Below are 23,196 nucleotides of genomic sequence, written 5' to 3'. Positions count from 1 at the left end.
ATCCATTTATTCATCCACCCATCCATCCATCCATCCATTAATACATCCATCCATCCATTTATTCATCCATCCATCCATCCATCCATCCATCCATCCATTTATTCATCCATCCATTTATTCATCCATCCATCCATCCATCCATTTATTCATCCATCCATCCATTTATTCATCCATCCATCCATCCATCCATCCATCCATCCATCCATCCATCCTTCCATCCATCCATCCCTAAAGTGAACCGCACCAGAGTTCATCTTCAAGAAAACAGAGCGCCTCATTCTTGTTTTTTAAGTGAGCTTTGACTCCTGCAGGAGCAAGAGGACCATCAGAGGAATCCAGTTCTGCCGCAGACCAAACCTTTCAGTGTAAGTCTGTGTTACTCAGCACTTCCTTTCTTCTTTGCTCATGACTGACATCTGTCTCCAGTTTGTCCATCATCCAGAACGTTGTCCTCCTCTTTGCTTCAGCTTTTATGCAAATCCATCTGTTTCTAAAACCCTTTAAAATGATTGATCTGAGTCAAAGCTTTTGAGTTCCTGATGTTAACATTGACAGAAAATCTTTGCTCTTTGCTGCAGCCCAAACATTACTCAAATACAACTTAAACTTTGTTTTTTCTGAATTTCCTGAATGGCAAAACCAAAAGCAGCAAAGTCCCCCAGAGTAAGAAAAGCCTGAAAAGTGAGGCGCCCTTAAACTGGGACACAGGATCTTATCACAGATACATCGTGTCCCCAGACGGAGCGTATCCTGACGACCCTCACAGCAGTGCACTCTGAGCAGGAGCAGACATGTTCCCTCATTCTAAATCCTCCAAACAGATTCAAACAGAGATAATGAACAGACAACCCTAATCTGTCGTCCATCGTACCCTCATCTGTTTACCCAACATCTCCGACCGTTGGGGAGGGGGTGTAAAAGAAACGAAAAGGTTTGTATTGCAGAAAAAATGGTTGTGATAAACTTAATTTCTAAAGACTGGGGCTGCTTTTGATAAAGCTCTGAACACCTTCTCCAGTTCAGGAGGACATAGAAGCATCTGCTTTTGGGGGTGTTCTAAACCAGCGTGGACCGCATAAATTACATCGTTATTAAAGCTGCCATGGATGCACAGAAAAGCTCACGGCCCTGGCGGTACTTTTATCTGAGGCAGTGCCGGTTTTTTTTGTCTCAGCATCAACAGCAAGGAGGACAAAGAGAGCGTTGAGGAGTCTAACAGAAGGCTGATTCACAGACGCCGAGGGCAGAGGTGGCTCCTTTAATCCAAGCTGGCAGAAACTCAGGAGTTTGCTTCATTGTTGATGTCAAGAAAAACAAGTGGAACTACTTCAAGCCAAAGTGATGCTCACACACAACCCTGCACATCCACAAGACCTATAGCCAAGTCTTCTGACATTATCTGATAGGTTTCTCTTGTAGACTTATATTTATTTTGTCCTAAAAACTACATAGTAGACTCCTTATGAAAAAGTGTTTGTTGTTTTTGTGTTGAAGTAAAGTCACTTAAGCCATTTTTTGTTTTAGTTCAAATAAATCCTTTTCTGGATGCGAGAACTTACCAAAACAAAAACAAACAAGGTTTAACAGATGAAAGATCAGAACCCGCCAACGCTGCTGACACAACAGTTCACTTTATTTTCCTGAAAGTCTTCTCCAGGCATTTTTCAAAGGTTTTGTCTAATCTCAAAACATTTTAAGGCTGACTAGGTTGAGACTCCTTTAATCCACTTGCCCTGAAGTGGGAGTCTCAGCCTCTAACTTAGTGGCATGAGTCACAGGAGGTCAGAGGAAGAGCACTCCTCCTCCCCTTTAATGATTCACTGTCATGGGGCTTGCCTTCACCTCAGCAACTTCTACATCCTGTTTGGCAGCTGGCAGAAAAAAACTGATCAAACTGAGTTCAAATCCTTGTTTTCTAAAGGAAACTGCATTTCCTTTGAGTACCACTCTGCATCAAAACTATTTTAGTAAGTTCAATAATGAATCAACTAATTCTAACAAAGAAACAAATTCATGAGGGTAAACAAAAAAATCTAACGTATCAAAAATGTAAATTACAGCCCCCACCAGTTCCATTTCCAAATTTAATGCAAACTGAGGAATACCAGAAGGTGCAGTTCCTCAAATGACCACTGAAAGCTGGTGCCAAAATGAAGGACTTTCTCATTGACTTCCATGTAAAAGCCTCAGATTTTGTAAGGCTTTAAATTTGTAAATATGAACACATTCAAAAGGTTTCTATATGATGATTTGGAACCAGTTTTTGGTGCTCCTAAGTCATCCTGACATCACAGGACCCCGTTCTGTCTGAAAATGGGCGGTACAAAGAGAACTGATAGATGTTGAAGGAAGACCACTAAAGGGGCACCTGCCAGTCAAAAGGCCACACCCACCAGTTTGACATGAGAAAATCCTAAACCCACCTTTGCTACAGTTGTTATCACTTTGTATCCTTTTAGTCTTTAATAAGTCAAAGACCAGTTACATCGTTTTTAAACAGCTTCTCAAGTTTCACAGAAAATGAGTGAGTCTGAGACATGCTGAGTCAGGAAGTGTTACCCAAAATGATAGAAAAATCATAAAAAAACATCTGTAGAACAATGATCACCTTTTCAAAGTAAATTTAAATGAAAAGAAGCAAATTTTAGTGAATAAAAAGATCCTGGGGCTCTGAAAGGCAAACCATGTGAATCCAGTTCCTTGAACTGTTGATACAAACAGAGAGGAGTGACCCGCCTCCAGGCCCGCTAGGATGGAGTCTAATGTGATCTTTTGATGATCACAGTATATTAGAAGAGATTTACCTCATGGACAGCGTCTTTGTGCAGTTCCAGTACCATAGAAAAGACCACCCTGGTCCTCTTCAGCCCCCACGAACAAAACCTCTGCAAAGACTTTTTGTTTCTCTGCTGCATTGAAGCTTTCTGAGGGACTTTCGATTTTCTATTTATTCATTGACTGCCCACGAAGGGCTGGCCAACTGTCCAGGGTGGGTTCCAGCAACCTCCTGACTCTGAACAGGACTAAGCGGGTTTAGAAAATGCATATTTGTTAAATTTTATACTTCAACTTTTCAACATTTTTAGTTTAGTTTTTGTCTCAGACTGAATGAAAAGTGATATTCGTGTATTGTTTGTTCCATCATTTCCAATTAGTTTTAAGAAATGTAAAAAAAAGTTTATTAACGTGGCATGCTTTCAATTATAAACCCTTTCCTGTTGCAAAAAAAGAATGTACAACTGCAGTACTTTTAGTTGGGTGGTGTGTTTTTGGGACAGTCGGGTAAATTTAGAAAATACCTTGTCTTACGGTTCACCCTGTAAGATCTGAGACTTTTTTATGGTTCAATGATTCATGGATCTGCACCAAGATGGTGGTCCCATTTATTCAAATGACTGGACTCGAAAGGTTAAGAGACTAAAGAAAAATGTCTAAAGCCACTCAGAAACATCTAATCTGTCTAAATTTGGTTTGAACTTCTCTAGATTAAAGTAGGCCATTGTCAAACAAAAAGAAGATTCTGATACTGTATTTATCCCACAATGGGGAAATTCTTCTCCGCATTTGACCCATCCGCTGGGGGAGCGGTGAGCTGCAACTGAACTGTGCTCGGGAGGCAGTAGCGTTGAGGGTCTTGCCTAAGGACCCTCACTGAGTGATGTTAATTGCTCGCCATTGATATGGTAATTACCCCGGTACCATTCCTCCGGGAATCGAACCCTGGATTCCTGCATGGTAGCTTCCCACTTTACCAACCGAGCTACTCAGCCGGTTCCTCTTGTACCAAACAAAGAACAGGAAAAATAGAAGAGTTTTTAGGGTTTAAAGTAGTTATTTACCTGTTGCAGCATCTCCTCAGTGGAGGCCAGTTTCTGCCGGTGCTCCTCTAGAGAACTTTCCAAGTCTCTGATCTTCTCTCCCTGCGCCTCCACCTGGTCGGTCAGGACGCTCACCTGATGAGACACAGCTACACCCATTCAAGAGCTGCACTTTCAAAGGAGCAGATGCAAGAAAAGGACACATTTCAAAGGGATGTGTTTGTTGTTGCAAAGAACTCCTAAAAAGGTCAGGACAACTGTAAAAGATGAGGACTTTTACAGTGTTCCTATTAATGGACACAAAAATACAAAAATAATCCCAGAAAAACATCTTCCCGTCACACGCTTGAGTTGCTCTGATTCCCCTAAAGTGCAGCGAGTTCACCTGACAGCAGCTGACTAGATCTGTGAGTCTGCAGCCACACAGAAAGTCTCACAGGAACATCCACACATATTGCTTTGAAACATAACCCAAACTATCTTGTTTTGTTGTTCATCCACTGATTCTGCTGCAGCCTTTTCAAACAATGAGTGAGAAAATGAAGGAAAAACTTGAGTGAATAAAACATTCATCCAGAAAACCTGTCTTTGGTAACACAGTCCTCACACCAAAGCAGAAGTTTCTTACCTCTTCTCTCCCCCTTCACTTCCTCGCAGGGCTATGAGGAAGTGACACACAGCAAGGCAACACCTAACACAGGCAGCCCTGCTCACAGGCAGGTGAAGACAAAGCAGAGACAAGAATGACAGAAGGTCCAAACTGTCAACAGCCAATTAAGTCCTCCGTCTGCAAAAACAAGCCCCAGTCAGCCTGGAGATCAACCAATCAGAGCTGATGTCACAGGAGGAAGGCACAACAAATGGGCGTACGTGTGAGATGTGGTGATGAGGAACGAGATATGGACTTTGAGAGGATGCACTTGTACTAGCACAAACTCCCAGACCCAGAGCGTAACGCCAACAATGGCAAACTCCCTGGAGGAAAAGTCTCATAGCGGCAAATTAAAAAGTGAGCATAGAGGAAAGAAGGGATCCCAGCGGCCTGAGGCAGACAGTATGGTAACCTGCTGAGATCACACCGTGCAGACGTATAATCATCTGCAGCAGCTGACAGTCGGTGCACAGTCATGAGCAGAAGCTTCTGAAGGGATCTGGGCAGGTTTTGGTTGTAGAGTAATAGAAAACATCTTAAGCAGGAGGATTACACAATAAACACTCTGGTGTTTTTCCATGGCACCAATAATCCTTTTAGGAAAACATGAGGGCATTTCACTGGAACAAGGGTTCAAAAAAGTGAGAAACAAGAGTTCGAAAGATTTTTAAAAGCTAAAAAGAAAAAGATTGGGAAGCATTAGAGACTGAAGAGAAATTGTCAGCTCTGACCTGCAAGACCAGAGACTCCTTGTCTCCTTCTAGTCGAAGCAGTCGGTCTTGGTAGGTTTCATTGTTGGCGGGAGAACAGAAGTTCACCTGGACAAACACACAACCAGGAACACACAATGATTAACAGTGAAGCAGGACGATGCTCAGTGGGAACACGTCACACAAACAGGACTTCTGCCGCAGGGAAGGGAACATTCTACTCTCCCTCTTTCATTTTACATTCCATTATCCACCTTAGAAGAACATAAACTCTCTATCAAGCACAGGTGTTAGCTCACCTTTGCACAAATAGTTTGTGTGACTGAATGAAATGTTTCACATGTGTTGGTCTGAAGTCGTAAAGTATGTTTGTGTGAACATGAGTTGCATTGTGTACATGTTGACATGTTTGTAGGAACATTTCTTTTGGAGCCAACAGGTATGTTTGTAACATTTCAGTGTGTGTGTGGACAGGCCACGCCCCTTCTAGATGTGTGTTACTCAGCCAAACCTGACTGTAATGATTATAAACATTCAGCAAGTTGTTGCTTTATGCTGCTTCATGGTTTTACCCCCCCCCCCCCCCCTTACATCCCTCTCTCTTGTTCGCTCCTTTTCTTTTCCGTCCGGTTCGACAAAAAATAGTTCCAAATATAAGTAAGATGAATAAGGTTTAGCCTATATTACAAAAAGGGTTTATTCAAATATACACCTACTGTGTCAGAAGATTCATAACCCCTATTGTAAAAGTAAAATATGTCCAACACAAGAGGCTTTCAGCTCTCATCTGTTTGCTGTTGGACAGGACTAGTTAAAAAAATAAAAAAGAATGTGTGAAATGCAGATTTAAAGCATTCTTTGCTTTACCCACACCCACATGAGTACGTTAGTGAATGTTTGCTTGTGTAAAACTACAAATAAAAGCAGCAATAAACAACACAAAACAACAGCTTAGGCATGCTTGCAGAGAAACATTATGTCCTCTGTGGGGTCATCTGACACGATTACTCAAGAGATTGTGATTTTTTTATATTCCCCTTGGTGTCAACCAGACTAATGATTCGCATTAGCTGTTGCATAAGATTTACGTCATCAGGTCTTAGGATGAGAAGGGAAAATGTGTTCTCAGATAAAATCAAAGTATTTCCGGACTTTGCAGGAGGAGCGAAAGCCTTAGCAGTCTTCAGATCCATCGTGGAGATGAAACTCCAGAGATGTCACTTCTACAGAAGATCTCATTTCTAACTGAATTTCCTTTTTGTCTCCTCTTTGAGAGGTCTTTCTCACTACACTCAAAGATCCGTGCAACAACTTCAGGCTACATCCCCTTCCATCTTGTAGAAGTGTTCACTACGACCTGCAGAAAAAACATTTGAATGAACATTTTCACTCTGGCTCACCGAGGGGTCTACAGCCACGATATTTTGTGCGGACCACCTGTGTGCCCCGTACAGGATTGCACACTTCAAAAAGCTTACTCAGGGTTGAACAATTATATCAGCACAGAACTGGTGGTTTTACAAAGGAAAAAAAAAATCAAAGCTGATCTAAATCACTGCCTTTTATTTAAAGGAACTTTTAATTTTGTGTGGATTAAATAAAGTTTATTCAGAATGTTTTTGTTGTTTAGTGCTGGTTTGGGTTTTGGTAAATCCTGAAATAGACTTTTGAGTTGTTTTGATTTGGTCTGTCTGCCTGCCTGCCTGTCTATCCATCTATATATCTATAGTTATATCTATATTTATATATATATATATACACCCCTCTCACCCTCCGCGGGTGGTTTCTCCTCCAAGCTGGGGTCCTCTACCAGAGGCCTGGGAGCTTGAGGGTCCTGCAGTATCTTAGCTGTTCCTAGCACTGTTCTTTTCTGGACTGAGAGCTCTGAGGTCTTTCCAGGTATCTGTTGTAGCCACTCCTTCAGCTTGGGGGTTACTGCCCCGAGTGCTCCAGTTACCACAGGCACCACTGTCACCTTCACTTTCCATGCTTTCTCCAGTTCTTCTCTGAGTCCCTGGTATTTCTCCAGTTTCTCATGTTCCCTGTGCGTCATAAGTTTGTATTAAGAATTTAATTTCATAATTTTTTGTAGTAATAAATAATTAGAACAGATAAAGATAAGAGGCGCTGTGGCAGGACGGCTAGGTCAGCCGGGGTGTCTTGGACTCGCTTCTGATCAAGGATCACACGGGCTGGCCCGGGCCTCAAATAACTCTGCCGGGGACCCGGTGCGCAGCGGGGCCGTCAGAAGCTTCGCTTTTTATTATGGGAAAGTGAAACATATTACATATTTTCTCATTATAAGTGTGTATTAAAAACAATCCACACAATAATTTATATTGACCTGTCACGCAAATGAAAAGTAAAAATAAAATTAAAAATGGACATAAATTCAACGTTTAAATATTATCCCTAGAATAATGAAACTGAAATGAACATTGTACTTTGGGGTTTTGTAACTCGTCTTTCAAGACAACATCAACAAAAACTAGACTAGAGTCCTTTCAGGGTCGACTGGATTTGTCGGTCACAAAATCTCAACACAAATAAAGGAAGTTCAAAGAAGGTGTAGTCAAACAAAGGGACGTCTGTTTCAGAGGATGTTCGATTGGCCGTTCTGCAAGTCAGTCAAGTGACGTATTACACGGTGAGGATCATGAATCACTGACAGATTTTTTTAAAGTATATTTTTTATTTCTCTTTGAAGGCCGCGATCTGCAGTCACATCCTTTGACGCAATGAGCACCCCTGCTCTACATCATATCAACAAGATCTGGCAGATTTTTTGACAGCTTAGATGCTTCAGAGGTTAAGAAAGAACCAAACTTCTGGTTATTTTAACTCTCTTCTGTTACTCCGTTTTCTAGAAAGCACATGACACCAAGTCATAAAACGTCTTCTGACTCATCTGAGCCTTATTTAACCACTCAGCCTGCCACTGAGCCTTGCATTTATCATTTCTGCAGAACCGCTCCGTTCCTGTGTCCGACCTCGTGAGCCGCACAAAGCCCGCCTTACACAAGCCGACATGGATGTTTTTTTTCCTATCTCCATCCGTGCAGCAGAAAAGCTGTGTCAGGCTCTGTGGTGAAGTAGTTTGTAATATCTGCTTAAGAACATGCCGCTTCTCCTTTGATCACTAAGCTTTCCCCACTCTGAAGTCCTGCAGCCGCTAAAGCTAAAGAAGAATTATGATTTTAATAACTCGTGAAGTAAAAATGAGCTGTGTGCAGAAAGTCAGTCTGGTTCTGCTGACTGCAGAGCTGCTGCTGCTAACAGAGGTAGGGATCCATGACATTCTGGGCTGAGCTTCATGGAAAGGCTTTTTGCTCCATCGTCATTGTAAAACACGATGCTGAAAGCAAGCTGGTACCCAAATGTCTCCAGCATTATTTTAACTCCCGTCTTCACATTTGCAGCATTGTTGCACAAGATCAATGAGGGACCAGGCTGGATGTAGAAACTATGCTGATGGTTGAACATTAAGCGGGTGAAAGGTCAAACATTTGGACTCAGGAGTTCAGTTCGAGAGACCAAACTGAACTTCAGAGGGAGCTGAAGTTCCTCTAAATCCACATAAAGTGTATTAAAGTGAGTATCTGAAAACATCACAAAGAATCTGCAGCCAACTCAAAATAGCTTTTATAATCATTTCATTAATTTATTCTTTCCTGTTTTGGTTCTGCCTGAACGTTTTTTAATTTTTATTTTTTTCAGATTAAACACACAGACGAACAATCCAAAAAACGGTTCATGAGGACACGTTCAGAAAGTTCCAGGTCAACACAGCAACTGTTCTGCATTCAACCTACATTTTTAAAAGGTTCAGAAATCCCTTCTCTATTGTTGAAATATGAATGAAATCGCTCTGATCAATTATTAGGAGAAATGATCTTTAATTAAGGGTTCTATCATTGCAGGTCTGATGGGAAAATTGTACTGAAGCACCAAATGAGCGGAAACTACTCCAGTTAGCAGCAAAAACCTTTTCCAGAAAGCATGGCTGACCCTAAACACGACGCCTTTCCAGAATATCTGTGGTGCAGGTGATGCTGATGTTTTCTATTTCTTATCAGTCACTTCAGCAGCCAGCGGCAGACACAAACATACGGGCTGTGATTCCCGATCAGCGGGTTCAGGAGCGTCACCACCCCTGAAACTCAGCAGCTGGACAGGAAAAGGAGGGATCTGAGGATGATGGAGTCAGACTGCAGCTTCTTACTAATGTAGATGTTTGGAGTGAAGCACACAAAGTGCAGTGTCCCTTCCCCTCTTGCTCTTCTCAGAATGATCATGAGGACAAACTGCTTGGCTGCTAGTGAAGGTTTTCTGACCTCAGCTGATTTTAAAGGTCTAAAAGCTAACAAACAGAACAAACATGTAGCTGAGTGAGATTTTTCTTCTGCAAACCTACACATCTTCACGTTGTCTCTGCAACTAAGAAAGGCCTCATGCAAACCTGAATTTCTGTCGTTTCATCCCAGAGGAACATTTTATCTAAAGTGCAGGAAACCTTAGAGGATCTTTAAAGTAATAATGGAATAAAGCTAGTCAATCTGGATACATTCAGACAATCCTGGAGACATTTGTTCTTCACTTTTATAAAAGGAAATCATTTATAACCAGAATGAAGCTCTATGGAGATCCTGAGAAGGTCATTGGAGTCAGACCATGAGCTAAATCTCAAAATCTACAATTTAAAAAAGTTCCTGGAAAAAACAATTAGAGGTAGACTGAACCAAAAAGACTTGTACAAGTCAAGTTTAGGTGCACTGATAACTGAACCTGAAATGCTCCAGGGGAGATGCCTGCTATCCTGATCCTGTGACACTCGTTCAATGGGAAATGCGCCCACTCTCACAAAAGAACACAGAAGACAGACTAAACTGTTCATGATGAAAAACTCAACTAGAACCACCCTATGAAGACACTGGACCTAAGCTGGTTCACAGCAACATGAGAGGCTGTTAAAATTCTGCAGGAAATGTAATTTGTCACAATCAAAAGTTACTCTGGTTCAGTGCTTTGACTTTGATTTCCCCACATAATAATGCTTTCATCAGCCAATCTGTGAAGAAAAGATTGTGTTCTCTGTGTCCTGAAACACTGATTCTTCTTCTTCTTTCTTGTTTGTTTACATTTTTTTTACTAAAAAAACAAAAGCAGAGAAACCAACACTGAAAACAAAAAGGATAAAAAAAGCTGGTGACCCTCATCACACCCCCCAACCATGGGCACCAGCCAGGCTCCCTGCTAGAACACAAGAAATAGTGACGAACCCGAATGTAGAAAACTAAAGACAAATGGAGAATTCAGAACTTCTCCTGCATGCACACCTGTTAATTCTGTTTGCACAGTGAGACTGGTCACTGCAGAGGGCGGGGTTCCATTTATGAGCACAGTGTCTAAGAATGCATGACAACATGCAGACTCCGTCCATTAATGACTTCTTTCTCTGGAGAAACACTTTTCTGACTTGTGGTGCAGACAACACCCTTTGTGCTCAGAAACTCACAGACTTTTTCTTTACGTGCTCTAACATGAATAATCGTGGGTCTGCTTGGTAAACATCTAAACACAGTTTCACCGCTGTGGCTTTTTTCATAACCGGTGTGCTTTTTTCACGAGTTGGTAAAGCCCTCGGTTGTGTGAACCCAGTTTCTGACAAGGAATACAGATGAAATCCTCCAACACAGGATCCATCAGCAGCAACTACAACAAGTTAAAGTAGATGATTGGTTTCTTTAACAGGAAGCTGCATGGCTGCACTCGCCCTTCACAGCGAGAAGGCCCTGGTTCAAATCCCTGCCGGGTCCTTTCTGTGTGGAGTTTGCATGTTCTCCCCGTGCACGCGTGGGTTTTCTCTGGGCACTCCAGCTTCCTCCCACTGTCCACAAACATGCTTCATAGGTTAACTGCTTACTCTGCCCCAAGTTTGAAAGTACTTTCAAAGTATTCTAAAAGTACTCTGAAATTACTTTGAAAGTGGTCAGAAAGTACTCTGAATGTTGTCTAAAAGTATTCTAAAAGTACCGTGAAAGCGGAATGAAAGTACTCTGAAATGACTCTGAGAATACTCTGAAAGAAATCTAGAGGTGATCTGAAAGTACTCTTCACATCTTCCTGGACACGCTGAAACCTAGATGCACTGTTTTGTGCGGGTGATGGACGACCCCAAACCCTCTAAATATTGAAGTCCTTTTTTCTCATGGCTAATAGCGGTACTTTCTCTGATAGGTCAGTGAGGACCATCACTCATCGGGTCATTGCAGGAAAAAAAAGAGAGAGCAAATGCCCCATGCACAGATTCAGTTTGCTTTGCTTACACAGTTTTAGCGTATTATCTATTACAGCTGGAGCTTGTAGTAAATGCACAGACGAGGAAAGATTCCACGTTGCATAAAAACTTAGGAGAGTTTTCGTTAGCACAATTAATGAGTGACTTTGTCACAGAGTTTTGCTCCACATATCATACAGTATTTCCTCATTTCCCACTTGGCTTGACTTGAATCTTTTCTGTCTAATTCTGTGCAGCAGACTGATCCCTACCTCATAGATCACATTTTTAGCGTACATTTGTTAGGCTGGAGTGTGGCCCCGCCCACATGTTTGCTATCAGGATAATAAGAAGCATTTTCCTCCAGGCAATCGTCAGTTAAAGAAAGCATTGCTTTAATTTTTTTGTGTTCAAACAGCATCAGTGTAAACTTTTCAATCAACACAACTTCATACACCTCCGTGAAGCTCACGTGTGTGTTATCGCCAAATCAACAGTCTGAAAATGCCTGTTTGTGCATCTGAAAGTCCTTCAAGAGGCCTTTTAGAAAACATTCTTTCAATGACGAGTTCTGCATGGAAATATTTGGCATAAAAAGTTGAAATGAATAATGAGAGAGTTAAGAATGCTGCTGAATGTATTCACACACAGTAAAAGCATAGTTATTCATTAACCTTTAGTTGTCTGCACTCACCGGTGCCTTCACCAATGAGGTCGGCTGTTTGCAATAACGTAGGTGTGATGTCGACCCTCCTATTAACACAGTTTTCAATCAAAATTCAATCTCAAGATCTCAGAATAGTTATTAGCTTTGAAAATGTAGCACCAACAGAAGAGTAATAACACATGCTTGTGGATTAAATCTTTGTAAGATTTTGTGAAGTTGAATGGAGTTTTGCCTAGCTGTTCACATCCTTCACGTTGTTTTGATGTTGTATTTGCTTTGTTTGCGGATGTATACATTTTTCTTGTATCTGTACACATTAGACCTCTGTTAATAACATTTTAAAAAGCTGTTAGATTTTCAAACAAGAAAAGACAAAACACAGCATTTGGAATCTAGGTTTTTGGAAAGTTTGAGGTTAATTGTGGAATGAATGTGTAAGATAATAATAGTTATCTGCAAAAAAACAAAAAAACAAAAAAAAAAAAAAAACTGGTGTTGCAGCAAAAAGAGGGATCAAGCACGGCCACCAAAAACTGTTTCAAAATGCAGTAAATTATTAGAGCAAATTGCAAAGTAGTGCAAGATGCTCAAAAAGGTTCCAGACTATTAAGAGTTAAAATGAGAAGCAGAAAAGAACCCAACAAAATCTGAAGAGTGAAACAACAGCAAAGACTGAACAGGAAAAACAGTGAACCTGCGTGGAAGTCATCAGTGAAGCAGCTTTCAGGTATGGAAATGATGACATCCCAGTCATTCAGTAAAGGGAGCTGTTGTTGCCAAATAACTAAATGCTCTTACAGCTATAAGAGCTGAGGGGAATATATGACCAACAGCATCTGAAGCAGAGAATTCAGACTCTTAATGCTGTTCTAATGCTTGTTGGACGGCTGTTAATCAGTCAGAAAAACCATCACAACACTCATTCTAATGCACAAAATCACTGTGGGGTGAGGTGTTAAGGTTGAAAAACACTTTCAATTCAATTGGTCTGAGCTGCAAAGGATCTTCAGTAGGTCCGTATGAGGGGTGTAACGATTAATCAACTTCATTGATCATTCGATTTGTTTTCCATGCAGGTTCATTCTACTATAACGAAAAATGTGGAACCCAGCAAAAACGGATCAACCATCATTCTAGTCCAATGAGTGGAAAGACTTTAGCAAAGTCATGTGACCATCCAGACCATCTAGAATGTTCTAAGAAGGTTCCCTGTGGAGATGTGGAAAAACAACAGAGGGCTGAACTTTAGGAAAAGTGTTTGAAAAATTTATAAACTTGTTTGTTTGGACACATATTTCATTTCCACTTGATGATCTGGAAGAAATCCAAGAACCTGGAACACTGCACTGTATTTCTGTCTGAGTCACACTGGTGGGCGTTTTGGATAAAGATGTTCTGGATCCATTTTAGGTCAGAGAATCGGATTGTTAAAAATGAACAAATATTGACCATGAATTGGATCAGCAACCACAAATTATCGTTAAAATGAAGGGTTACACTGCTAGTCCATACTGAAAAAAACGAATCAGTTTTTTTTAAGTTAATCTGTCAATCAGCTTAATATTTCTATGTTCTTTTTGCTGCAAATAGAAATTGTCTCAGCTAAATAAAATCTTAAAACTCATGAGGCTCCTTTGTTTGTGTCTCATGACTTTTGTCCAAAAGCTAATCAGAGTATTTCAGTGAATCTGCCTGTTATCCTTCTGTGGATTAAAGGATTGATGCACCGCCGTGAGCTGAGATAAAATCTGTCCATCTCTGATTAAATCCTGCAGTATCAGCCACCGCTTTGTTGACAAGCATCAGCTGATGGATAACGCCTCCATCCCGATACCACTTGTGACACCTCAGCAGCATGAGGGAGAACTCAGTGCAGCTGAGCTCAAGGAAATTACATCAGAAAACAATCTGTTGCCAAGAAATGTCACAAAAGGCGAAGACAATGACTTGCATGTAAAGTGGTCCCACATTTTTCTCTGAGGAGGGAGTGGAGTTTGCCTTTTTCCTGCTCTCAAACGGTCCTCTCAAAGACAGCGATCTCATGCAGGAATGCAAAACATGGACAGACACGTACGGCAAATCCAAAGGCTGAATTGAGCCAGAACCTCAGCGCTCACCTTTCGGAGCCAGGAGAAGTGTCTGTAGAAGTCAATATTAGCCTCCATGCTCCCAGCCCATCGCTGCCCCCGCCTGCTTCCTGCTGTTTGTGTCAGGCAGAGTGTGTGTCTGTTGTGTTTCTAGCAGAGTAACAAAGTTAGCCAGTAACTGCTGTGGCATGTGGGCGTGAGGGGTGTGAGTGTGATGTTCACAGCTGTGGAGGAGGGCCTTTACATTCTCTGCCTATGAAAGGAACCGTTCTCCCGCCATGCCCCTCCTCTGCATCTTCCCCCTTCCCTCTCTGGTTCTGCTCTTCCTCTCTCTTCTTCACTTTAGCTCTCACAATCCTTCTTTTTATGGAAGGATCTTCCTCTTTCTGTCCACTTTGTCTTTTCTGAAATGTGTCTTGTTTTAAATTCTCCTTTGACTAAAGTCCAACTGATGGTCAAATGACCAGAATGTGCGACTGGGGGGGTTGGGGGTGTGGGGGTCCTTGAGTTATCTGTTTGGGTCGCCTGGGGGGTGAAGAATGAAGGTCATCTATATGACAGCTTCTCTCCTTTAATAAGGTTCCTGACAAGGAGGTGAAAGACTTCAAAGTCTGTCTGCAGCACTCTCCCATCTTCACCAGCATCAGGCACACTTCCTCATCTTCATCAACATCTGCAGGACACATATTTAGCTCTACATCAATTGTATTTGATCTGTGCTGATCTAAAAGACAATGGTACCTTCAACAAAGCCAAATGTTCATCTCAGAGACACCTTCATCCAGCAAATATTAGACTGAAAATACTGCTAACTTTGAACCGGGGTTTTATCATTCTATTAATCAATATCAGAGCTATCCGTACTCATAATTCCCAGTAATATGCACTGTGATAAATGGCCGAAACACCCTAAGATGTGGAAGTACACAACTGATGATGTGTCTCACAGGCAAAACTTAATGGAAGGCAAGGACCCCAAGAGCTTCTGATGTTAAAGTGGTAAATGTTTGGGATTGTAACACCTAGTCCTTTCTACAACATTGAACCAAATTTTCTTCAAAGTAATTTAAAAAACGTGTTTTTTTCAGGCAAAAATCTGAATTCACATAATTATTTTATGTAAGAGTTTATAATTGTATTCATTTCAGCTCCACATTTGTTCAGTTTGTATCCTTAGTTTTGTAAAAAGAGGTTTTTACTTCGCAAAAACAGCAATGTTTATGAATGATTTCATAACAAATTCATATTGATCACAAAACTGTGACTTTAACTTGTGCTGATTCCGTATTTGGACAGTCAGGCTCAGTCCCACTTTCAACCAGAAAAAAGCTCCAAAACGGACATTTGCACAATAATGAAAGTGATTGCTCCACAACAACCTAAACCAAACTGTAAAAAAGGTTCAACATCAATGAGATGAACATCTAGTTGGCTGCCCAGGTGAATCCTCTGTCCTCTTTTCCAGAAGGCTGATCCTCATCAAAGGAGCCTTCAAAGTGCTGAGACCTCCATCTCACAAGACTGGATTGGTGTTACAGAGCTGCCATGCTTGCTTTAGTGCAGGCACCGTCCTCCTGCTACACTCACAGACTGTAAAGAGGAAAAAGTCCAGACCCTCAGCAGCTGTCAGTGATGAAGATGTTCACAGTTTTCAGACATGTCTGTGAGGATTCTCAGTTGTCCAGGTCATGTAATCACAGGATTCTGTTCTTCAGGTCAACTGGATTTTAGAGACCCACTCTGATAAAAACTGATTTTAACATGATCCTGTGGCATTTTTCTGATGATGGGGAGCATATATTAAATTAAGATTAAAATGGCCTTTCTGAGTATTTCTTTAGTCACATTATTGTGAATCAAAAGAGCCCACATATGGCGTAGAAAATCCACTGGGCAGCAGGCCACAAGCTCCCTCCTCCAAGCTCTAAATAAAATAATGGGATGGGGAAGGGGGCGGGGCTACTCCTCTGCAATGGTCCTACCCACAACTCTATCGCTTTGCAGAAACTATGTCCTAGAAAACAACACAGCTTTTTTTATTTAATTGTTTTGGCTAAAAAGGCATAATCATAATTGAAAGACCACTGCTTTGAAAACAGAAAAAATGATGAGCAGAGTGGGACTTTTAAGGTTTAAGGAGAAAACGTTTGGCAGCTCATCCCAGTGACGTTCTCAGTTCAGCTGAAGGGAACTGAGAAAGTTAGTGATCCAGCAAACCTGCAGAACAGAATCCTGTATGTTCAAACATAAGATCTAACCTGAGTCTACTGTGGTGCTCGTCTGCTGTGTGTTTTATCTCAAATACAGTAAAAATAATCAAACTCACCTGTAGTCTGAGGGGGAGACTTGTACTGAAGTGGTTTGGCCTGTGTTAAAGCTCCCAGTTAAAGCTCAGTTTCACTGAGAAGTGAATAAGTTTCAAAATAAAAGATGATCTGATTAAGATGGCATGCTTTCCTAAGAACATGATTTTTAAAATGTGTGTTTAATGAAATGTATGATAGTTCTGTTTTTGGCCTTTTCTATAGGTGGGAATCCTGCCTTTACTCCCTCTCTGCTTAACAAAGGTTTCTCCTCCTGGAGCGAAATAAATACATCTAATATGTGGGGCTTGTAGAAGATACTTTTGCCACATTTTCTTAACTTTGCAGTAAATTTACTTTACTTTTATATACTTATAGCCCTTTGGTGTCAAGGTTCAAGACGTGTTATTTTTGTAACTATTTTAAAGGCTCAAAAGAACAAACATTTAAAAAATGTATGAGAGTGAAAAAAACATGTTGCCATTGTGTTTAGATGTGAGCAACGCAGCACCCAAACCTGCCTGTAAAGCCAGGTTACCATAGCAAGCAGCAGTCAGTGTTTGTGAATGCACCCTCTGCTTTTTAAGAGCTTCTTAAACCGTTGCTTCTACTGGAAGGCAAAAAAACATTGGAGTTTGATTTGACATAAAAACAAGAAAATTTAAGAAACATGTTTTTTTCCTCTGATGAGGTTTGGTGGGTCCACCTTCCACTTGGTCAGAAACGTGAGATCATCTACAGACAAACAAAAGTAATGAGCTGGAGTCACGAGGCCTCACAGTTTCCTGCCAAGAACACACTCATGAGGCTTCCTGTGTTTACATGTGTCTGTCAGTGAATGTGTGCGTTTCACTGGGAAGTATCCCGAGGAGACCAGCCCACAGGGGGCAGCCTAATCGCCGAGCGTGGGTACGCTTGATCCCCTTCCTCTGAGGAAGAGGAGAGGGTTTGTGATAAAGGGCCCGCCGTTGTTCTGCCGCTGGGTAAACGTGGGGTGGGGGGTCCAAACTATAATTGGGTGTAGTTACAAAAAATAAATAGTTCAACAAACATAAATCTAGTCTAAGAAAAGCTAACAAATTCAAACAACAATGCCTCTAATACTGTGAAACGTTTTATTGCATTGTTTTTTAAAGTTTTAATATGTGATGACTGTAAATTTATGTCTGAATTCATAAAAACGTCTGTTATGGCTCGGCTGAGCTGCTCTCACTCTGCAAAGAAACTCTGTAGAAACGTTGTTTAATGAACGTTTTTACACTGGATTTAAAAGAATATTGTTTTTCTTTGTTTGGATTTAGTAAAACATCAGACAGAAACTCAGAGACAAAGCTTTGTTTTTCAACTCTTGAGATTCTGAAAGCTCTCAACAGGCCCACTCTGATCATCTTTGATCTATTTTCAAAGTGGTCCCAGTGGTCTTTCATTGATCAGTATACCGTTTTTAGTCAAAATAAAAAACCTGTTGCGTTTCTAGGACATAGTTTCTGCAGAACGACAAGAGTTTGTTAAAAATTTACCTCAGAGTTGTGGGTGGGACAGTAAGCACAAAGCAACCCAACCCCCCTTCCGGTCACCCATAGCTGAGAGCTCACAGTTTATACACTTCCGCTAACTTACAGCCCCTAACATCCCCAACCTAACATTACTGCTGCAGCAAAAATGGTGATCAATATCAAAGCCATCCAGCCGTACAGTTTGGATCCAGATTCCAGCTCAGAAGAGGAAAACAAAGACGTTCATAGATCTATTGGTCTGACAGTGGATGCATCAGAATGGAGCAGAGAGCTATTAGAGAGCTTGTGGGCTGCCCAGCGTATTTTCTACATCACAAATAAGCTACAATGATTTAAATAAATACTCAGAAATGCAAATTTCATCTTCATTTTCTTTGTATACTGTATATGCTTTATGACGCAGTCAACATGGCTCTCCACTACATCCTGCACCACCTGGACTCTGCAGACACGTACGCACGGGTTCTATTTGTGGACTTTAGCTCTGCATTTAACACCATCGTCCCAGAGCTCCTCCACCGCAAGCTGTCCCAGCTCACCGTGCCTCCCCCCACCTGTCAGTGGATCACCAGTTTCCTCACCGACAGGAGGCAGCAGGTGAAACTGGGACGCTTCACATCCAGCACCTGGATCCTGAACACTGGCGCCCCCCAGGGATGTGTTCTCTCCTCTCTGCTCTTCTCCCTCTACACAAACGACTGCAGACCAGGAGCCCCCTCTGTTAAACTCTTAAAGTCTGCAGACGACACCACAGTCATTGGGCTCATCCGGGACGGTGGTGAGACTGCATATAGAGGAGAAGTGGAGCGGCTAGTCCTCTGGAGCAGCCAGAACCACCTGGAGCTGAACCCACTCAAAACAGTGGAGATGACAGTGGACTTCAGGAGGAAACCCCCCTACCACCCCCCGCCCCCCACTCACAATTATCAACAGCACTGTCCCCTCAACTCAAACTCAAACTCAAACTTTATTTATTTATATAGCGCCTTTCATTTCAGTTAAAAACACAAAGCGCTTAACATAAAAGCAGATAAAACAGTCAAAAAACCCAGAAAATTGTTAAAAACAGTAAACAAAGGACAATCACACAAAGATGGGACCCCTCACCACCCCCCACGCCACCCACACCCACACCTCACCCACCCACCCAGTTCCCCCAGTAGAACCCTGAACAGAAACAAAGAACTGCAGCTAAAAGAAGGTCTGGCTTGGTACTGCTGTGAGGAAACGATATGATATGATGGGGATCCATTCATTCCAAGGCCCAGCCCGACCACAGGGGTCACTACCACAGCGCCCGCCCAGCACAGAGCAGCCCAGGGCCCACTCCATGGCTATTAGACCACAGAGCGGGACCCCAGCCCGCCCAACCAGAATGGGCACCGCAGCAATAGCACCCCCTACAGGTCAAGCCGGTGGTGCCCCAGAAAAATGGATCCCCAAGAGGAAACACTGGAGTTAAAAACATCAGAATAAAAATTATCATAAAACAACAACACTAAAAATAGAAAAAAAGATAAAAAATAAAATAAGATTTAAATATTTTAGTATTTAAAAAATAAAATACGTAAAACTGATTAAAACATAACCTACGTATCATTGGTAAAATAACAATAAAAAGAATAGTATATTAAAAACAGAGATAATAATAGTCCTTACAAATAAATAAATGAATAAATACGTAAATAAATAAATAAATTAATAAATAGATAGATAAAAAATAAAAAAGACATAGGAAATGATCAAAGTCATGTAAAAGCCAGACTAAAAAGGTGGGTCTTGAGCCTCTTCTTAAAAACCTCTACAGTCTCTGCGGCCCTGAGGTTCTCTGGCAGGCCGTTCCACAGGCGAGGGCCGTAATGGCAGAACGAAGCCTCACCATGTGTCCTGGTCCTCACCTTAGGGACAACTAAGAGGCCAGTGCCAGAGGACCTCAGTGTCCGCGATCATTTAAATAAGAAGGCCCAAGACCATAAAAACATTTATAAACCATTAAAAGAACTTTAAAATCAATCCTGAAACGCACAGGGAGCCAATGCAGCGACTTTAAAATAGGTGTAATGTGTTCCCGCCCTCTGGTCCTCGTCAGAAATCGTGCAGCAGAGTTCTGTAATAGTTGCAGATTTGAGATTGACTTTTTCGGTAAACCAGAGAGCAGGGCATTACAATAATCTAAACGACTAAAAATAAAAGCATGCATTAGCACCTCTGTGCTGGCAAGAGAGAGGAACGGGCGGACTCTGGCAATGTTCTTAAGATGGTAAAATCCTGTTTTCACAACATTTCTGATGTGAGGAATAAAATTCAGCTCAGAGTCAAAAAGTACGCCCAGGTTTCTCACACATTGAGAAGATTTAAAATTCCTAAGTTTGGGTAAAATCATCTCTCTCTTGTCTTCAGGACCAATGATTAAAACTTCAGTTTTGTCCTGGTTGAGCTGCAAGAAGTTTTCTGCCATCCACAGCTTTATATCTAAAATGCAGTTTAAAAGAGTGCTGACAGGTTCAAGGTCATCAGGAGACACAGCGATGTAAAGCTGTGTATCATCAGCATAGCTGTGAAAGTCAACGCCGTGTCTCCTGATGACATCTCCAAGAGGCAACATATACAAGTTAAAAAGTATTGGACCCAAGATTGAACCCTGGGGAACGCCGCAACTTATTTCATGGACTCCTGAGGACCGAGTATCCATACTTACAAAAAAGTGTCTATCTGTGAGATAGGAGTGAAATCAGTTAAGAGCAGTTCCTGAGAGGCCAACCCGAGTCCTTCTTCTGTCAAGTAAAATCTGGTGATCCACCGTATCAAAGGCAGCACTAAGATCTAGCAGCACCAGAACAGAAAGTTTCTGCGAGTCATAAGTATTTCTGAGATCATTTAAAATTTTTAAAAGGGCCATCTCAGTACTGTGATTTGTCCTAAAACCAGACTGACACTTTTCAAGAACATTATGTTCATTTAAAAAATCATGTAATTGAATAAAAACAAGTTTTTCAATAATTTTTCCTAAAAATGGTAAGTTGGATACAGGTCTGTAATTGTCCATGATCTTTGGGTCCAAGTTACTCTTCTTCAGAAGGGGCCTCACCACCGCCGTCTTACAGGCAGAGGGGAAGACCCCCGTCTGAAGAGAGCAGTTAACTATGTTTAAAATCTCGGACTCAAAAAATGTATAAAATGTTTTAAAAAGAGAAGTAGGAATAGGGTCTAAGAGGCAGGTTGTAGTGTTTGCTTGGGAAAAAACTCGACCAAGCATCTCTGCATCAACCAGGACAAAACTCTCCATTGTTTCCTCGGGTAAAGACAATGCCACTGACCTGCTAGGATTACTGTTATGTACCGGTTGAAGGTTAGATCTAATAGCATTGACTTTACTCCTGAAGTGGTCAGCAAAGTCCTCACATGCAGTTTGTGAGTGAGGCATGATGGATTTATTAAAATCTTTGTTTAATAAAAAATCAATAGTCTTAAAAAGAAACCGGGGGTTGTTATAATTATTTGTGATGAGATTAGAAAAATAAAGTGTCCTTGCCTGTTTAACAGCGTGGTTGTAAGTTTTTAGTTGATCCTTTAAAAAGTCATAGTCGACTGTTAAATTAGTTTTTCTAAATTTTCTCTCTGCTCTCCTACAAATTCTCTTCAGATTTAAAATATCACCGTTTCTCCAAGGCATCTTTGGATTCTGTTTCAAGATTTTAGTTTTCATTGGAGCAGCTGTATCAATGGCAAACTTAAGTCTGTCATTAAAATCATCAGTCAGAGAATCGCAGGACAAAGGTAAAATCTGAGCAGGAGTTTGTTTTAAAATGTCAATAAAATTTTCTGCCACAGACTCACACAGGTTCCTGGAGTCCACCATCTCACGGGACCTTAAGTGGACCGCTCACATTGACTCACTCCGGAAAAAGACTCAGCAGAGGTTGTACTTCCTGTGACAACTCAAGAAGTTCAACCTGCCTCAGGAGCTGCTGACCATCTTCTACACGGCAAAAAAAAAAACGTGACAGGAACAGACTACAGAGAATCATTAGATGTGCTGAGAGGATTATTGGTTCCAGGCTTCCCCCCATTCAGGACCTGTACCGATCCAGAACCAGGAAGCGGGCTGGCAGGATCGTAAAAGACCCCTCGCATCCTGGTCACTGCCTTTTCAGCCTCCTCCCATCAGGGCGGCGCTTTAGGACAATGTGCATCAAAACCACTCGCCACAAAGACAGCCACTTCCCCCGAGCTGTCACTCTTATGAACTCCTGACTCCGGACCACTCAAGGACACTGAACAACCACGGAAACTGTCAAACTGGAACTACTGCTGCTGCATTTTTTTGACTTTTTTATTAAATTTTATTTATTTAGTTGTGTTTATTTATTCAAACAGCTACCTTATAATCTACCTTCTTTTTATTATTTATCCTTTTACCTTGCCAGTTTGCACGAGAGCACAAGTAACTGAAGACAAGTTCCCTGTACATGCGCTGTACTTGGCAAATAAAGTGATTCTGATTCTGATCCATGGGTCTAAGCTAATGATCAGTGATAAACAGTCAAAATGGAATTTGAGATTTCAAACTGTGTCAAAGAGCAACACCAGCAACATTCGGAATATTTCGTACAGCTAATCTACACTTAAATGTCCATTTTTCTACAAATGTAACTGCAGAAAATAACAGACCGAGACTTGAAATGGATAAAGTTTTTAAACTTTTTGTTCAGCAAAGAAACACTACAGAGAAATCATCTGTGCTCATAATATAAAATGTTCTGGTTTCATAGAGAACACAGACTGCACTCAGAAATGTCCGCCCATTGCCTGGAAACGAGAACTGGACTGAGTCAGTGTGACGCCCCCCATTGAAAAGGGGGTCTCTTCAGGTTCCAACCAAATGAAGTCAATTCAGTTGCCCTTTTTTTCACGATATGAACGTCAACGTGTTGGAGCCAGACAACATCAGTCTCAGTGAACGTTTCTATGGCAACCATTCTCACCAATCAGGAGTGAGTTTGTTGGAAGTCAACACCAATGCCATTTGAAAATGGGCTACACGAGATCTGTCAATCAAATGTGTTGAACGCTGGACGTCAGACCACATGCTTTTACTGAGGCATCTGATTGGTCGGTTTGTAAGTTGAATAACTTGCGCAACAGAAAAAGTACTCCAAAAAAAT

At 41.4% G+C, this 23,196-nt stretch overlaps 1 protein-coding gene across 3 annotated transcripts in view; it reads right to left on the bottom strand.

The window, feature by feature from the left end:
- LOC101162415 (liprin-beta-2) overlaps positions 1-23,196 on the bottom strand; it is a 106,736-nt gene that overhangs the window by 51,644 nt on the left and 31,896 nt on the right. For all 3 annotated transcript variants that reach the window (XM_023955412.1, XM_023955413.1, XM_023955414.1), the window contains exons 4-5: positions 5,202-5,288; positions 3,840-3,953 (exon numbers count right to left, since the gene is read on the bottom strand). In XM_023955412.1, coding sequence (XP_023811180.1) covers positions 3,840-3,953; positions 5,202-5,288 — 201 coding nt within the window. The remainder of the gene's footprint in view (positions 1-3,839; positions 3,954-5,201; positions 5,289-23,196) is intronic.

The sequence above is a fragment of the Oryzias latipes genome, chromosome 6 (genome assembly GCF_002234675.1).
Source record: "Oryzias latipes chromosome 6, ASM223467v1".
NCBI classification, from domain to species: Eukaryota; Metazoa; Chordata; class Actinopteri; order Beloniformes; family Adrianichthyidae; genus Oryzias; species Oryzias latipes.
This window is presented reverse-complemented; position numbering and strand designations above follow the sequence as displayed.